This window comes from Grampus griseus, assembly GCF_964374135.1.
Source record: "Grampus griseus genome assembly, chromosome: 7".
In the NCBI taxonomy this organism is placed as follows: Eukaryota; Metazoa; Chordata; class Mammalia; order Artiodactyla; family Delphinidae; genus Grampus; species Grampus griseus.
Genome location: NC_139001.1, coordinates 69,118,950 through 69,136,876, shown reverse-complemented (window position 1 = coordinate 69,136,876; position 17,927 = coordinate 69,118,950). Strand labels below are relative to the sequence as shown.

Below are 17,927 nucleotides of genomic sequence, written 5' to 3'. Positions count from 1 at the left end.
CAGGGACATGAAGGAGCCAGGACTCATTAAGTGTCAGGATCCAGAGCCCAGGCCCCTGTGTTAGTCAGCATGGGCCAACATGATAAAGTACCATAGATTGAGTGACTTAAGTCACAGAAAAGTATTTTCTCACAGTTCTAGAAATAGGAAGTCCACGGTCAATGTGCCAGCAGGTTGGTGTCTGGTGAGAGCATGTTCCTGAGGTTGCAGAATGTCACCTTCTCACTGTGAACTCACATGGTGGGGAGAGAGAAAGAGACAGAGATCTCTCTTCCTCTTCGTATAAGGCCTCAGTCCTATCAGATTGGGACCCAACCTCTGGATCTCATTTAACCTTAATTACCTCCTAAAGACCTAGCTCCAGATACAGTCACATTGGGGGTTAAGGCTTCAATATATGAATTTGGTGGCAGGGGGGCTCGATTCCATCCACAGCAGCTCCTACCACAGCTAACTTTGAATAATGACAGCTAACTTTGTTCTGGGCATCAAGACCTGCTAGAAAAATGGTTAGATTCCCTTAATAATATGTACAGGTTAGCAAACAATATTTAAATTCCTGACTCCCTTGATTGGATTTTCAGTGGAGGACATGAGAAGTAAGCCCTACTTATTTGGAATGAGTTGGTCAGAAGCACCCTGACTGCTGGTAGGGGTAGTGAGAGTGTAAGGGTGCTGAGTCCCAGAAGGGGATTGCATCTTCCATCCAACCTTCAAAAGAAGCTTAGAAGTCCCTTTCTACTGGGCTCCCTGTCTTTGTAAGAGCCCACATATCTGGGGTAACAGCCATCATCACCCACTTTGGTTGAAAGAAGGAAAAGCCCCAAATGTAAGAGGATCCTGTCAGGGGACCAGGGAGGGCGAAAAGGATGATGGATAATTGGTGCCACTTTTTTCTTTTCAGGAGGGCTTTATCCCTTTTATAAAGTGTTTGGCCTTGGCCAGCCGACATTATGTGCACAGGCTAGGAGAGTTTGGATAAACTAGTCCCCAAGCCATTCTGAAACAGACATGTAAAGACTTAATCATAATACGAAGTTATGGCATATTATAAGGAAAGTAAAGAGGAAGGCATGTGAACATTAGATGAGGTATATGATGAGGTGTGTTATTATACAGGTATTACGTGTATATATACTTTACCTAGGATTGCTATCGTTCAAAGCATTAGAATTTGAAAAATCGCATTAGCGTCCAACAAGGCACCTTGTAAAGTGGAACTTAAAAATATCTTAGAAAGAAATATGTTGTATGTAACTTGTTGCTCCGCTCCCCCCCAACAAAAAAAAGACAGAAATATGGCGAGACGTTGCCTATATCAGGAGAAGCTAGAAGACACTTAGAGTTGATCTTTTAGACTTTTTCCTAAACTAGTACACAACTGTAAAATGGGTAAGTACCCTCTACTTTGGGGGATGGATGTAACAAGGTCTTTTGTGATCTGCAAGGCTGCTCTTTCTAATATCCCTCGATACACTGAGGCCAAAATTTCCCAGGGAACAAAAAAATTGAGACTGCAGTCATTTCCCTTTGAAGTTCAAGTCCTAGGGTGTTTGTCATGGATGGAAATGGTCGCACAAGGTCTTGAAAGGGAACTCATCATGAGAAGGTGTGATCTGCACTGGGGTCCAGCTCATCCTTGAGGTATGTAGGAGAAATCTGGCCCCATTATTGTATGTAAGTTTGGCCTGAAGTCCCTTTAGAATTAGCAAACTGGCATTAGAGTTACATTGTGGAAATAATAGCTGGGCCATAATATATAAACGCAAAAGAACCCATAATCTTGATGTTGCAAGCAAGTGGCACCACTGAGCCCATTCCAGAGAACTGAAGCAAAATCAAGGTGCTTCTACTGAGAGGGATTTTTTTTTAAATACAGTTACACTTTGCTGTGGAAATAGAAACAATGACAGTAGAAACTGGGGGACCTGCTAGTGGACAGATCATGGAATTACTGCTTGGCTTTTGAAAGCTGGATTAACCACATTTGGCTGAATAAATCCCCCTCAAATCCCTAGATAATCTCAAAAAGGGGAGCCTCTTGAGCTTTTCACTTTGTGGCCATCCCAAACATATGACACCATACAGCATTTGCTTTGGGCTGAAGCAAGAAGACCTTCCCTAAACATGGATTACACTTCACTCCCCATGATTCATTTACACACAGGTCCATTAATACTATTTTGTAATTCTTCTGGGCTTTTCAATATTTCATAGTAAAAATATTTGTGTGTGTTTATGTTTGTCTCTCTCGCTATATATACATATACACACACATACGTACACACTGTTGTGTGTATGTGTATATATACACTAGATATATATACACACAGGTATATATGTGTATATATATCTGTGTGTATTTCTAACCACTGAGCAAAATTAAGCTATTTCATAAATAATACAGCATAAAATCACAATATGCTGTTTACTCTAATAATTTAGTAACTATCTGTTTTTCTTTTGCATAAGTAACTTAGAAAATTGTTCACTGTGTTTTTTATTCCATTAGGAAGTGTGGTTTATGGGAATGGGGACTTTGTATGTCTCATTTAAATCCATATCCCCAGCACCTAGAACAGTGTCTGGTACTCATTACATGTTGATTGAATGACTGACTGAATAAAAGAAGTGAAGTAAGCTTGAAATGATTATAATCATTTAAATTATATATAATTGTGAATAAATTATACCAATTATAAGTTGGTAATCATTCATTACCAATTAAACTTCAATTTGTCTTACATATGATATTTTTAAAAGCACAGGAAACATACTCTGTAAAGAAAAATAAGATGGCAGATTATATTAGATTTACAAATGATATATGTGAAAGAGCTCTAGAATGTTATTTTTATTATTATAATTGAATACTTTTAAAAACTCACAGAAAGGAACACTGTGATATGTTAGCAATTACAGACCTTTTATCAAATGTTTAATAAATTCCTTAAAAATTTATATAAATGTCCAGAAGACTATGCAGCAGTTGTAATAATCACTAAAATATTTTCTTCCAATTTATTTGTCTAGGCAATGTTAAAATTATCTTGATAAAAATCTCAGACAATCACTTTGTTTCCAAAATAAGATGGGAAATGGAAAACATGTCGGACAAGGAGTCAGCTGCCAATATTCCAGCCCAGCTTGCTGAGTGCTGTGGTCTTTGGAAGGTTCATCTTTTCCCAAGCAGCAGTTTCCTCATTTGTAAAACGAAGAAAACATACCTCTCAAAATCGCTTGAAATTTTGATTCTAAATACCCTAGTATTTGGCACTGTGTCTACAGGTTTCATTAAACTCTCAGTCACTAGGCGAAACGCAAAAACCCTTCCTTTGTGGAATTAGCAATACCTGCATTGCTTTCATAGCAATCGGTGCCTGTTAACTCCTGGGCAAGCGCATCGTTTCCTGTTTCCCTCAGCACAGTCACAAACGTAGAAAACCAGTTTTCTTTCTGCACGATCCTTTTCAGTAGCTCTCTTACCCCTGCTTCATTTCCATTATTTTCTGCAGCAGAAACCTGTTTTAAGAGAAAAGTAGAATTAAAGAAGTCCAACTATCTTATGAATAAATTTAAACAGGAACTAGCCTTTAGAAAAATTGCACAATTAAGCATATGTATAAAGGCTCATATTCAAATACTAAAGAAAACAGCAATACCGCTTACAGAAATATTGGATTCTAGGGGGAAAAAAATCCCTGGGCCAATCCCCCTTTTAAATATACACTATTTTTTTAAGCTATTGAGATATTCAAAGCTGACACTTAGGAAACATGTTTTACCTCCGCCATTCTGAATAAGGGGTGCAAAAGAAGGCGTCTTTAATTTCTAGCCATGTTACGTCTATTTGCATCAATTTCTTTCTGTATATCTGGGGCTTGCTGTATCTTTTCAACCCATGGAGTCTATAAACAGGAAATCAAACATTTCTTATCCGACCTCTCTTTCTTCACTATTACTACTATGGAATAAGTAATTACTATCAGACATTTATATTCTTTAATATTTGTATTATTTATTACTGCTATAATATATTTTTTTAAAAATTTGTATTTACTTAACATTATAAGACATTTATTTCTATATTCCTTTTTTTAAGTATTGGGCAGAAGCATTTCTATATCCATTCATTACTATTTTTAACCTTCATTTAATTTCTCCTTTAGATTAATCTAGTAAATCTTTTTAAATGTGAATCATTTGTGTAATCCTTATTACAGTGCATCTCCCCAGTTCTTAATACAGCACCAAACATTTGGAGAAAAGATCACATTTAGACCAGAAAGAAATTAGGCAGGACACCATCAACTTGCTGGGCCATTAGTCAAGCCACTTCCTCTCCAGACCTCAGTTTCTACATGTGTAAAATGAAGCAACTGAAATAAAATTACAGCATTTGTCCATCCTAGCTGCATGTTAGAATCACCTGAGGAGCTTTAGAAAATACTGATGTCTGAAATCTACCCCCAGAGATTCTGATTTGTCCATGGGGGGAAACCAGAAACTTTTTTCAAAAGCACCTCTTGATTCTAATCAGCAGCTTAGGTAAGAAGTACTAACTTACATACTCTCAGAGGTCTTTCTCAACATTTGCCCATCTTCTACATGTATAATATGGACTATTCAGCTAGATTAATTGTTTCCTACAAATTTGTGTATTTTCTAGTCCTATAAATATATCCAATAACCATTTAATTTCAGGAATTCACATTTTTGGAACAATGTCTGGTACAAATTCAGTGTTTATTATTATGATGACTGGGAAAACATCTATCTTTACAAACATTTCACCAGCAGACACTACTTAGTACAAGATTATACCACATGATTTCTACCCAAAGAATATGTTCGTTTCATCAGCTAATAGATAATTATGTTATTATACATGTTTTGCATATATCAACCCAACAACTCTGAAGAAGATACCGATATTAACCCATTTTACAGATCAGAAATCCAAGGCTCAGAGAAGTCCAGTTACCTCTCTAAGGCCACAAAGCTAGTAAATGGCAGAGGTAGAATTAGATCCCAGGCATTGGCTTCAGAGGCTGAATACTGCCTTACTGAGCTGTAATTATAGCTGGTAATTGTCTCCAATTTTAAGTTCATTTTCTGACAAGAAGTGGTTAAAATGACTACTTGACTTAATAAAATTTAGGCGATTTCAGTCCATCTCCCCCACAGCATTTCTAAGCAGATTCTTGCTCATTTCCTACTTTTCTTTAATTTTGTTAATTTTCTAGTGGAAATCCTTTGTCTTCTCTGATGTTTGTAACATCTCTATTACCTGCTAATTTAAGCAGTAGTCTCTAAAGATGCTAAATGAGACTGGTTTGAGCACCTTATTTTAACTCAACCATTTCCATTTTTAATTATCTCAGCCTTTTATCAGCTTTAAACTCATTCCACAGAAGTAGTAATCAGAAAGCATTTCTCTAAAATGAACAAGTGAAGCACTGTAATAAAGACTTATACTTAAAAACCTAAGCATATTATATCCACTAAATTTTCTTTGACAATTAACCAGTTAGTCGATCTTTACTGTAGAATTGTATTTGTCAAGCTTGCTTTGTCCTTACTGAGTTCAGGCATTTGAGAATCATTATGCCATTATTTCCTGCAAGTATTTTTATTACTTGAATGTGGAACTACATATATAATACCCGTGCAATTTTAGCAGGGTCATCAAGATTCTGAATTTTTAAGAAATCTTCCTAGTTCCTTCCTGCTAGAAAGTACATCAATTCCCTTTAAAGCAATCACACAATGTTTTTTACTTAAATTTGTTCTCCTATATATAAGATCCCAATAGGGCTTCCCTGGTGGCGCAGTGGTTGAGAGTCTGCCTGCCCATGCAGGGGACGCGGGTTCGTGCCCCGGTCCGGGAAGATCCCACATGCCGCAGAGCGGCTGGGCCCGTGAGCCATGGCCGCTGAGCCTGCGCGTCCGGAGCCTGTGCTCCGCAACGGGAGAGGCCACAACAGTGAGAGGCCCGCGTACCTCAAAAAAAAAAAAAAAAAAAAAAATCCCAATATATACACTTGATTACTGAAATTCTTGGGAAATGAATATTTAGACTTGAGCCTGAAACAGGACATATAATGATTCCCACTCATGTTCCTTCCCCACTGAATGTATTCTCTGAATATGAAGTTAAAAATGTCTATGGATACATTGTTAACTAATTTATAGAGTGTAAAATAAATATGAGTTTGTGGGTAATACAGTTCAATGCTTTCATATCCTGAATTCTTTTTTTTTTTTTTTTTTTTGCGGTACGCGGGCCTCTCACTGCTGTGGCCTCTCCCGTTGCGGAGCACAGGCTCCGGACGCGCAGGCTCAGCGGCCATGGCTCACGGGCTCAGCCGCTCCGCGGCATGTAGGATCTTCATGGACTGGGGCACGAACCCATGTCCCCTGCATCGGCAGGCGGACTCTCAACCACTGCGCCACCAGGGAAGCTCCCTGAATTCTTTGATCTATGTTTTTTCTAACAGAAATCAGTAGAGAAACCAAAGATATTTCGTTTAAGCACTGGCTTGCCAACACAATTGTAAAGTTAGATAAAAATGCTTTCTTCCCCCTCAGAACAACCGTAGATAGCTATTTAAATATAATGGTGACCTTTTAATATAGCAGAGCTCAACCCTCAGTACCAGTAAATCAGGAAGCAAAACTCTTACGTTAAAAACAAAGAATTTTTAAAGAACAAGTTCCCTCCAAAAGTTAATGTCTTTCTGAATGACTATGTATTGTCACAATGACATAACTAATTTCTTATTTGTACTTTTTGTTGCTAATAAAATTCTTACCCATCCTAATTTACCTGACATTACAATGAGCTAGAAGAAGATTAACTCTAATACTCAACTTCATGTAGATGGAACTGGAGGGTTTCTAGTTGGACTGGTGATATTATCTGCTGTTCTACTGTGTAAATGAAAGGTACCGAGTGTCTTCTAGGACTATAGATGTTTGATGCTTTGAACTGGGCAGGGCTGAAACATGCAGCTTACTTAATCTGTTCAAATTGATATTAAGACAGTGTGGAGGGGCTTCCCTGGTGGTGCAGTGGTTAAGAATCCACCTGCCAATGCAAGGGACACGGGTTCGAGCCCTGGTCCAGGAAGATCCCACGTGCCGCAGAGCAACTAACACCATGTGCCACAACTACTGAGCCTGGGCTCTAGAGCCCGTGAGCCACAACTACTGAGCTTGTGTGCCACAACTACTGAAGCCGGCGTACCTAGAGCCCTTGCTCTGCAACAAAAAGAGAAGCCACTGCAGTGAGATGCCGGCGCACCACAATGAAGAGTAGGTCCCGCCTGAGGCAACTAGAGAATGCCTGCACAGCAACGAAGACCCAACACAGCCAAAAATAAATAAATGAATAAACAAATTAATTAATTTTTTAAAAAAACACTATAGAAATGTTTACATGATCCACAGTTCATGGCTGTCTAAGTCATGGATGTGCTACGATGTCACTTAGCATCCTAAATAGAAGCAAGTCAGTACAGGGACACCCCCTTGCTGTTAGGGAGCATCTATTATAATGATCTATAAAGTGATTCTTGTATTTATTGCTGAGTCCTCAGTGTTTGCAATAGTGCCTCACATATACTAGACATTCTTTAATTATTTGTTAGAAGAATGAACACTGATCAACACCGCATAGTAAACTCCGTGAAAGCACAGACAGTATTTGTGTTATTCTCCAATCATTTCAGCACTAGCATGGTGTCTGATGCAAGGTGCCGCTCCATAAATTTAAACCGAATGAATGAATAATCAGTGGATTAAATAAATTTCTTTGGGTACCTGCTGGTCACAAAACTAAATCTAGGATCATGTTTTTAGAAGTGCTTACGTAAGAGGGGCAGGGATTGGGAGGTGGAGGTGAGAATCCAAGACCAAGTAGAAAGTGTCAACCGGAAAACAGGAAAAGCATTAAAATAAAATGTTTTTTAGAAGTTCTGATTTCTTAGTTAAATGCTATTTTAAGGTGTCAAAAAAGCAGATTTGGAGATCTTATATTCGTCATGCACCCATCCATTCCCCAATGCCTGGCAAGGCAATTCATTACTCCAAGTGTTTTCATTTCTTATTCCAGACAATTCCTTGGAAATAAATCCAATCAATCAACACTTATTAAGCACCAATATTATACTTAGTCCTAACTGGGTTCTGGTTTCATCCTTAGATGAAAAACATTGTTTCTCCCTCAAATCACAGTTTAATCCAGGGACTTTAGGAGGCAGATCTCAATTTCAACATGGGGTATTTACCTAAATCCCTGAAACTTTAAATTCACAAGGAAATGTGACCAAATAAATAATAGAAGTCACATCATAACCAAACAGCTCTTTCTTATTTATAAAGCCTTTTCATAAACACTATTTCTCACTCATGTTCAATAAAATACTGTGAATGAGACAGGAAATTATTATTATGTCCATTTTCATGGGTACACTTAGGATCAGGAAACAAATAATGTAGTCCAAAGTAACGCAGATGGTAAGAGACAGAGATAGATCTCAAATCCAGGTCTTGCCATTCCAAATTCCCATGCTTTCCCCACTACACTTTGCTGTTATACGATAAACATTCCTCAAGGACCCCATATCAACATGCTGTGGATTCTTCTAAACCTAGTGGTGCCTTTCCATCATCCGCCATTGATTCCTTTTGAGACTGATGGTACCTGTAAAATGACGTGTACAAAAACTATTCCAAAGTTTCACGCAGACACTATTGCTCCTTTGAAAGCCTCAGATACATAGCTCCTCTAGCTTTCAGGGCCTCCTTTGAAATACGACTCTGAGGGAGAATTTGGGTTGCTTTGGCCTTAACTGCTACCACTACACAAATGTCCCTTTACTCTATATCTTCTTTGTGTCAAATCCCTTGCATTCCTGCTAGCTGCCTCCAAGCTTGCCAGAATCAAGAACTTGGATAAAAACTAGCTGGCAGAAATTCAATCCAGGCAAGACAAAAGTGATGCTGATAGGCAGACATATTTAGAGTAAATAAGGAGAAGTGCTGTTTCGCTGGCAATCGGGACATCGTACCCACTAAACATAAACAGCTTTGTGGTGTTACTGGACTCTGTTGCTTCTGGACTTCCTAACAGCTACTGTGGCTGGAAATGCCATCTTCCATCTCCAGCTGGCTTGAAGGCTGCATACTGTCTTCCAAATTAAGTTTCTGCCACAGTGATGTACACATTTGTCATATCCAGCTGGACTACTATAATGCGTTCTAGCTGGTTCTCAATACACAAAACTACATAAACGTTACCGACAACAGTGTAATGTAATTTACTAGTTGGGAAAACCAGTCCTCAGAATTAGATGCATGCTTGGGTCTTTGGACAGGCCCTACGGCTGTCAAGAGGACGAAGGAGTATTAACTTTAGTCACTAAAGACCAAGTCACATCATAGGCTGATACGAGTCCCGTGCCCAGAACTTTGTAACAAGGATACAAACAGTTGATGAATTAAAAAGAAAGAGAGAAAGAAAGTGTCAAAAATCATAGCATGTTAGACTTTGACCCTCAAAATGGGTTTATTTGCCTACATGCCTTTCAAAATAAGACTTTTGACTCACACCCTGAGTAAGTCAGATTTAAATAGGTAAGCATTTCTATACTCCACAGGACATCCTCACTCATTGAAAAACAATGAACAATAAAACATTAAGTGTAAAGTCACCTGTAAAATCCATCCTGTCAAAATGCCACGTAAAAAGTCCACTATTCTTTTATTAATATGAAAAACTGCAACTAGCAACATATTTTTTCAGTTAATTATCTCCAATTTTTGATTCCCAGAGAGTTGAAACTTTGAGTAAAGAAAAAAAAAAGTGTGTGTGTACTATGTAGTTTCCCTATTTGGACCAAAATTAAATGGTATAGTGCATAATATAGGCCAGAGATTGGCAAATGTTTTGTTTAAAGCCCAGATAATAAATATTTTAGGCTTTGTGGGCTATACGTCTCCGTACAAATGCTCTTAAAGCGCAAGCGCAATCATAGCATGTAAATGAATGAGCACTGGCTGTGTTCCAAGAAAACTTTCTTTATGAACTGAAAATTTAAAAATTTAAACACCATTCTTAGCTTTCGGGCTGGATTTAGCCCATGGATCATGGTTTGCTGATCCCTGTTCTATGGAACTTTATAAAATAAGACATAAAATTTCACACCATCAGGAACTAAATCCCTAGCTCTGCTAATGTCTTCCTGGGAGAACTTCGGCAAGTTATTTAAACTGCCTCAGTCTTCTCACCTGTAAAACGGCACAGTTAATAACATAAAAAAACCTCAATAGATTATTGCGAGCATGAACTCTGATAATACATTTTGCAAATGATACTAATTGCACACAGTAAGTGTTTAATAAATGTTGTCTATTAGCATACATTATTATTCTAAAGTTAACTCCTCTTTAGTTTATTTCAGTGAAAGAATTAGAAAAGTAGCCGTTTTCAAAATTATGTTTTCAAAAGCCTAGATATTCTCTTCTCAAGGAGGGATCCAAATTTACCAAAAGATATCAAAGAACATTTGGAATGGGGCAAATGGAGGAACAACCCCGAGTTGCAATACCTGTATCTGCCTACAAGTCCAGCTCCATTTGAACTGACACCTACCCGATTTCTGTCTTCAACTGTCAACAGCTCTTCCATCACACATCTATCCAAGACATCTGTAACCAGAAGCTTGTCCACCAGTGTGGGCTGAAGGAGGTTCAGCAATTGGAGACACTCATCGTGAGCATTCTCAAAGGATGGAGAGGGCAAGTCTGTGAGCTCAGGGTTCACGTAGCGGGCGGCTAAGGGGTTGCCTGCTAGCCGGAGGGCGTCCACAAACATCCTAGTCCAGCCGAGGGGCCAGGCCCCCTTCTCCAAGGTGTTCAGAAGCAGATCAGCTGCCTGCATGTTCCCGGTGGTGGCGGCCGTCCTCTGAATCTGCTCTTTCACGTCTGCAGGTAGAAAGGTCAGGTAGTCCAGTACTGGCTCCACCTGGATGTACATTTTCACTCGGGCCCTGAAACACGAAATGAGATAGCAGAAATTCTTGTCTGCGGAATACCCATCCGACGACATCTTTCCTTCTCAGAGGTCGGAGAAGATTCTCCCCAATAGACGGACAAGTTGCTGTTCTCAGCTCAGCGGATGAGATGCGTGGCCCGCTGCTTTGGAGCGGCAGGGTCTGCAGCGATGCTCCTGGCAACGACGGGGTTGCCTGCACGACGCCCAGGTGGGCGCGCGAGGGCGCGGTCGCACCTGGGCAGGTAGGCAGGACGCGGCGGCAGCGGCGGCGGCGGCGGCGGGCGCTCGCAGGGGCTGGGGACCGGTGCGCCTCGTCTGCGCACTGGGGTGGAAGCTTCTGGGCCAGCTTAAGCCAGGCAGTTTTATAGTTTGCCTGATTACGGTTTCTGTTTCGATTCTCTTCTTCAGGACTTTCCACACGTAATCCGCCGGGCGGGGAGTGTCTGGTCTGGGAGGAGCCACCCTTTGGTCGGTTCCGGTATGCACAGTCCTTCGGTCAAGGGCCCTGTGGGAAAAAGAAAAAGAAAGGGAATTCTCTCTTCCAGCGAGTAAGACAGCAGCGCTCCAGCAATGCCAGCGGGTATTTCGTCTACCTTGCAGGGTTCGGCCTTAAAATTCAGACTTCTTTCCCAGGGCCGTCTCACATCACCCCTCGTCAGCTAAGATGTGGAGGGGGTGCAAGCGCGTGACTGGGGGCTTCCCAGCCCAGAGGGGAAGAGAAACGGCCACAGACCTTGATGTCAGCAGCAAGGTGTTAGCCTTGGCTGGTGAATGCAGGCAGCCCCTGGCCGCGCCTGAGTGGTAAGATTACAGGGGACAGGCAGAGAGATGAAGCTAAGAAGACATCTTTTCAGAGATGTGTTAAGCCCAGAACCCCAGGATGAAGTGACCGCTGTACCCTTTCCAGAACAAACCTGCCCTTCTGTGGGTCCCCAAGAAGTAACTCTTTGGGAATTTGTGGGTGGGTATGCAAAAGAGCAAGTAATGATAAGCAATTAACTGTATCGCCTCATGCATAGATAGTAGTATTTATTTGGCTTTGACCAAGGCCTGGTGACAGATGCTGAAGGACTTGAACCGACAACTCAGCTTAGGAGGAAGCCAAGACTGAGGGTTTCCCATCACCCAGTATGTAAGTTCCCCATATTCTTTAATATACAACTTTCCTTTAATAAAACAAAACAAAATCCCCAACAACTTATTTTTGATGTAGCTGCCATTCTTTTCTTGGATTCAATACAGCAAGTTTTGGCTGAAGCAGCTAGGAACTTAATTAGCAACTAATGTACCAACTTGTAGTAAACATCAACATTTGTCTATGTCATGAGGGAAGAGACACCCACACTGAGAAGTGGCAGCTTTGGTTCGGTACAGAAGCCACATAAATGTGAGTCCTTCACGTGGCTACTCATTCAGGTGTTCTGCAACCCTGGATGACTGTGGGTGGTAGCTTATCTGCTTCATAATGAGAACCTCATGGTCCAGAATTATATGGAGGAGGAAGGGGTCATTTAGGCTGTCAAAAAGATATATTTAGGAAAAGGAATCTGCTAGCAATGCACATTCAATGAAGTTTGGATAGGCCAGGGAAGCTTGGTGGAGTTTTGGACTGGATAAGTGAAACACAGAATCTTTGTATTTACCGGAGGCATAGAAAATACCCAATTGAGTACTTTATAGCTGTCGTCTTATATTATTTGCTAATTATATTATGTAGCTAAGCCTTTTTTCTTCCCCAAGGATTGTAAGCTGCTTGAAGAAAGGACATATTTACACAGGACCAGTACAATACTCTACAAATAGTAGGCCCTTGCTGATTTTCCCCCTGAATGGGAATTTTATTTGCCTTGACCCGGCAGCTGGCTTAATGTCAAACACACAGTGAAAGTTGTTGAAGTGAAATAGAACCTTGGCCTTGCAGATGAGCCTGATTTATGCTATTCTTTGCTGTTTCTTCACAAAATATTACCATATCTTTATTTACTTTGGAGACTTTATCTTGTAGGTAGAAGATAACCACATTAGACATTTCTACAGAAGTATTCAAATTATCAATTTTAGTTATGTGTCTACAAAGATATCTGTTAGGGCTATTAAAGTCCCCCTCACCCCCTCAGGTGCTGGCAGGTTTTATTCAGTATGTTAAAGCAAGAACAAACAAACAAACAAACCAAAAAACGTTCTGTCCCCTGTTACTCATCTGTCCGTCCTTTAGTTTCAAACATTGGGGAATAAAAAGGGGTTGCTTATTAAATATGGGGAAATAATGACATCTTCTTAACAGCACAGAATTGCTGTCCTGGTGAAAGAGGGTCAAAAGTGGAAGTTTAAATGTTTGGTATTTAGATTATATCATTCATTCAATCACTTAAAAAATTGTTATTAAGAACCTACTATGTGGGGCTTCCCTGGTGGCACTTAAGAATCTGCCTGCCAATGCAGGAGACATGGGTTCGAGCCCTGGTCCGGGAAGATCCCACATGCCGCGGAGCAACTAAGCCTAAGCCCATGTGCCACAACTACTGCGCCTGTGTACCACAACTACTGAAGCCTGCGCACCTAGAGCCCGTGCTCCACAGCAAGAGAAGCCACCGCAATGAGAAGCCCTCGCACTGCCAACGAAGAGTAGTCCCCACTCACTGCAACTAGAGAAAGCCCGCGCACAGCAACGAAGACCCAAAGCAGCCAAAAAATAAATTAACTAAGTAAATCTATTTTTTTAAAAAAGAACCTACTATGTGACCAGTGTTGCTCTAGGAGCAGTTTATAAAACTAAACAAAGTTCCTACTTTTATGGGTCTGACATTCTAATGGGAGTGGGAAGACAGAAAATAAATAATAACTAGAAAATATACAGTGTGCCAGGTGAGGATAAGTGCTATGAGGACTCTGGTAAGATCTAGCTAATAATGCACATTGCAATTTCACTGGTTGATTTTTCATATAGATGCCCTCTCCTGACCCTCACCGTTAGCATCACATAATACCCATCAATAAAAATTATCAATACATATTTACTTTCAGGTAAGAGTCACTTTGCTGCATGAAGATTGAGTGATGAGGACTGATCCTGAGGGAAAATATAAACCTCTTTATTTTTAGGAATCTACCATAGTCTTTTTTTTTTTTTTTTTTTTTTTTTTTTGCAGTACGCGGGCCTCTCACTGTTGTGGCCTCTCCTGTTGAGGAGCACAGGCACTGGACGCGTAGGCTCAGCGGCCATGGCTCACGGGCCCAGCCACTCCGCGGCATGTGGGATCCTCCCGGACCGGGGCACGAACCCATGTCCCCTGCATCGGCAGGTGGACTCTCAACCACTGCGCCACCAGGGAAGCCCTACCATAGTCTTGATAGAGCCACTGCTGGAGGAAAGAAGTTGAGGAAAAAGAAAGCCAATCTCTCAAAATGTATCCTTTTTCTTCATCTATATTTTTGCACCATGGTTTAGTTTATTTTCTTTTTTGTTTTAATAGGGGTTTCCTCTGTCACATTTCTTCATATAACTTTTATTATCATCCTCCTTATTGTTTCTAAACATAAGTTTCTGTTTCCTTTCTCCTTTGAGGTAGGAAGTCATACTGAGCTATATTTTTCCTTTTTTCTAGAGCTGCCTTTTCTTTTTAAACCCAAAAGCAATATTTCAGTCTCCATCAGTTTTAAAAGTCACCTTTTAGCATTTTGTTTTTTAAATTGTAGTTCAGGAAGATGCTAGATAACAGATTCTTGCTGTTATCCAACTTACCATTTGAGTTTTCTACAGCTAAGAAGTAGTAAAAATCATAACTGCCACTTCTTTGACAAACTAGAACTACAATTTAATGGCCACACATGGCAGTAATGCCTTTTCCAAAGAAAATGACAATAAATTTAATTTGATGAGGAAATGCTTCTAGAATTGATGCTCTGTTTTTTTCACTTGTTTACTAAATTGTATCAATAAAGAGCCTATTCTGTGTAATTTACAGTTAGATGCCCTTTGACTAGCAGAATAGAGCTGTGATTAAGCTTAGAGACTGTGAGCTCAGGATACCAGGATTCACATCTCAGCACTGCCTCTTAATTGCTGTGTGATCTTAGGAAAATAACCTCAAATTTCTCAGTTGTAAAACGAGAATGATAATGATACCAGTACTATGTCATAAGGTTGTTGGAAGCACTTAGCACTAGTCCTGGCATGTTATACATGCCCTATACATGACTGCCAGCATTTTTATACAAACGATGAGTAAGAGATGTTGCTAGCCCTCAACGAATGTACGGTTGATAGAGGAAATAACTTAGTTATACACATAAACATTATATAATAATAGCCATCTAACTGATACTTACACAGGATCCCTTTTTGCAAGAAACAAAAGCTGATAGGCTGATTTAGCAGAAAAGTTTATTGAAAGGATACCGTTTATATGTCAATGCTACTCTCTCACTTCGTCCCAGCTTACCCTTCCCCCTCCCCGTGTCCTCAGGTCCATTCTCAAATAGGTAGCTAGTGGGAAGCAGCCGCATAGTGCACGGAGGTCAGCTGCGTGCTTTGTGACCACCTAGAGGGATGGGATAGGGAGGGTGGCAGGGAGGCACAAGAGGGAGGTGATATGGGGATATATGTATATGTATAACTGATTCACTTTGCTGCACAGCAGAAACTAACACAACTCTGTAAAGCAAGTATATGCCAATAAAGATGTTAAAAAAAGGATATTGTTTATATTTCAAAAACATAAATAGGTCCAAAATAGAAAAAAATTCTAAGTTTACTAGATCATGATACCCATTTCTTAATTACTTCCAAAAATTCAGTTATAAACTTTTGGTTTTAAGTGTGCACGTGTGAAAGCTTTTCAACATAATGAAAAGTTTTGGCAAAAAAATCAGGTGTCAGTGAAACATTTTCCAAACATCCATTTTTCTAAATACTTCCTCCATAGCTTAATTCCTTTTAAAAGCAGTTACTTGCATATTTTCACACCTTTAAAACAACACCTTTGCCTCAAAGGCATAAATTGGCTGAGCTTTTCTTTTTCTTTTACTTTATTTTACAATAAATGCTCAAGAACAAACTACAGTCAACTGTAGGTAGAGTGCCATTGTCTTTTCCTTGAAATCCTGGTTGACATTTAGCTGGTGAGCACTGTGTGGTTAGATGTCTCGGTCTGTGTCCATTCTGAGTGAGGAGTGGCTGTTCTAGTTGCTTAATACCCACCCCATATACTTAGTTAAATATTTTCATTTCACCTCTGCTCCTATATAGCTGACAAAGTCTTGAAGTAGGATTAGGAGACAGAAGTTATTGCTGTAGAATGAGTTATTGAAATCAAATATTGAGATAAATTGAACCAAACTTTTGAGCTGCTAAATCACATGGTTACACTAAGATTTCAAAAAAAAAAAATAAAGCATTGTCAGTTACAAATTATTTTTATTATTAATACAGTAGATTATATCAGTTGCATTTTAAAATTTTATTTCACTTTTGTCTGATCACTTACTTTTTTTTTCTTTGAGGTACGCGGGCCTCTCAGGGAAGGAAGCCCTGATCCCTTACTTTTAAGTTTGTATTGTTGTTTGTATTTTAGGATATGTCATTATATTTGTACATGTAAAGATTTTCTAAATATATATATATATATATATATATATTTATTGGGGTCCGTGTTCAAATATTTTAACTGATAGGGATCAAGAACAAAGTACTTGGGGCTTCCCTGGTGGTGCAGTGGTTGAGAATCTGCCTGCCAGTGCAGGGGATACGGGTTCGAGCCCTGGTCTGGGAAGATCCCACATGCCGCGGAGCAACTGGGCCCGTGAGCCACAACTACTGAGCCTGCACATCTGGAGCCTGTGCTCTGCAACAAGAGAAGCCACGATAGTGAGAGGCCTGCGCACCGCGATGAAGAGTGGCCCCCACTTGCCACAACTAGAGAAAGCCCTCGCACAGAAACAAAGACCCAACGCAGCAAAAAAAATAAATACATTTATAAAAAATAAAAGAACAAAGTACTTGGAGACTGCAGCTCTAGAGAGCTTCCCAAGGGCTAGAGATGGTGTTAAATTTGAAGAGCAGTATTAATAAGAATGAAGGGGGAAAGGTGTGGAGGTGAAAGGAGAGAAAGCTCCGGGAGGAAAAGAAATTCAACGTTTAGATCGTAGAAGTAGAATATTCCAAGTTGCTAGCGTTATTATTGCTTTGTGACAAATGTTGGTATATTAAGTTAATACACGGAACTTGAATATATTTCATAGCCTATTGCCAGACATGCTGCCCAGCAGATTTTTTCCAGAATTGGACCCTTTTTAAAAAATTAATTTTTATTTAAAAAATAGTTTATATTCACTGTAGAAGTTTCAGGGGGAAAATCACATCATATTGAAGAAGATTATATGAATTACTTATAATCCTATCACCCAGAGATAGGCATTATTAATATTTCAAATGCATTTCCTACCAATATTTAATTGCACAAATATATGTGTAAATGCATGTGTGTGCACATACCTATACACACTCAACATCTGTTCATCAGAGAGTGAGCTGAGGTGACCTCAACTGTGAGGAAGAGATCTCCAAGGAAGAGATCTCCATAGGTAGATTGTATTGACATTCCAAGGGGAGAAAGAATCTGTGAGAGATTCCCTGCGGCAGGGGTGGCCAGGATATAATAAGTTCATTCCTGAGTTGCCTTTGCTGTACTGACTCTTCTTAGTCCCAGGTCTTCCATGAAAGGCTGCCACATGTAATGGGTTTGTGTTGTGGTGCTTTGGTTAATAAAGGAGAGGCAGTGGCCGCATGTGGTGGAGCAGAGCTACACAGAGAGAAAAGTGTATCTGTAGAAAGTGAGACAGGGAGCATAGATTGAGAATTCCATCCAAG

General features: G+C 39.9%; 1 protein-coding gene across 1 annotated transcript in view; it reads right to left on the bottom strand.

The window, feature by feature from the left end:
• Positions 1-11,113, bottom strand: part of IFIH1 (interferon induced with helicase C domain 1) — a gene marked incomplete at its 5' end in the record, with an annotated part of 55,707 nt that extends 44,594 nt beyond the window's left edge. The window contains 2 exons of the mRNA XM_082658811.1: positions 3,354-3,522; positions 10,658-11,113. Coding sequence (XP_082514937.1) covers positions 3,354-3,522; positions 10,658-11,113 — 625 coding nt within the window. The remainder of the gene's footprint in view (positions 1-3,353; positions 3,523-10,657) is intronic.
• Positions 11,114-17,927: the final 6,814 nt, after the last annotated feature.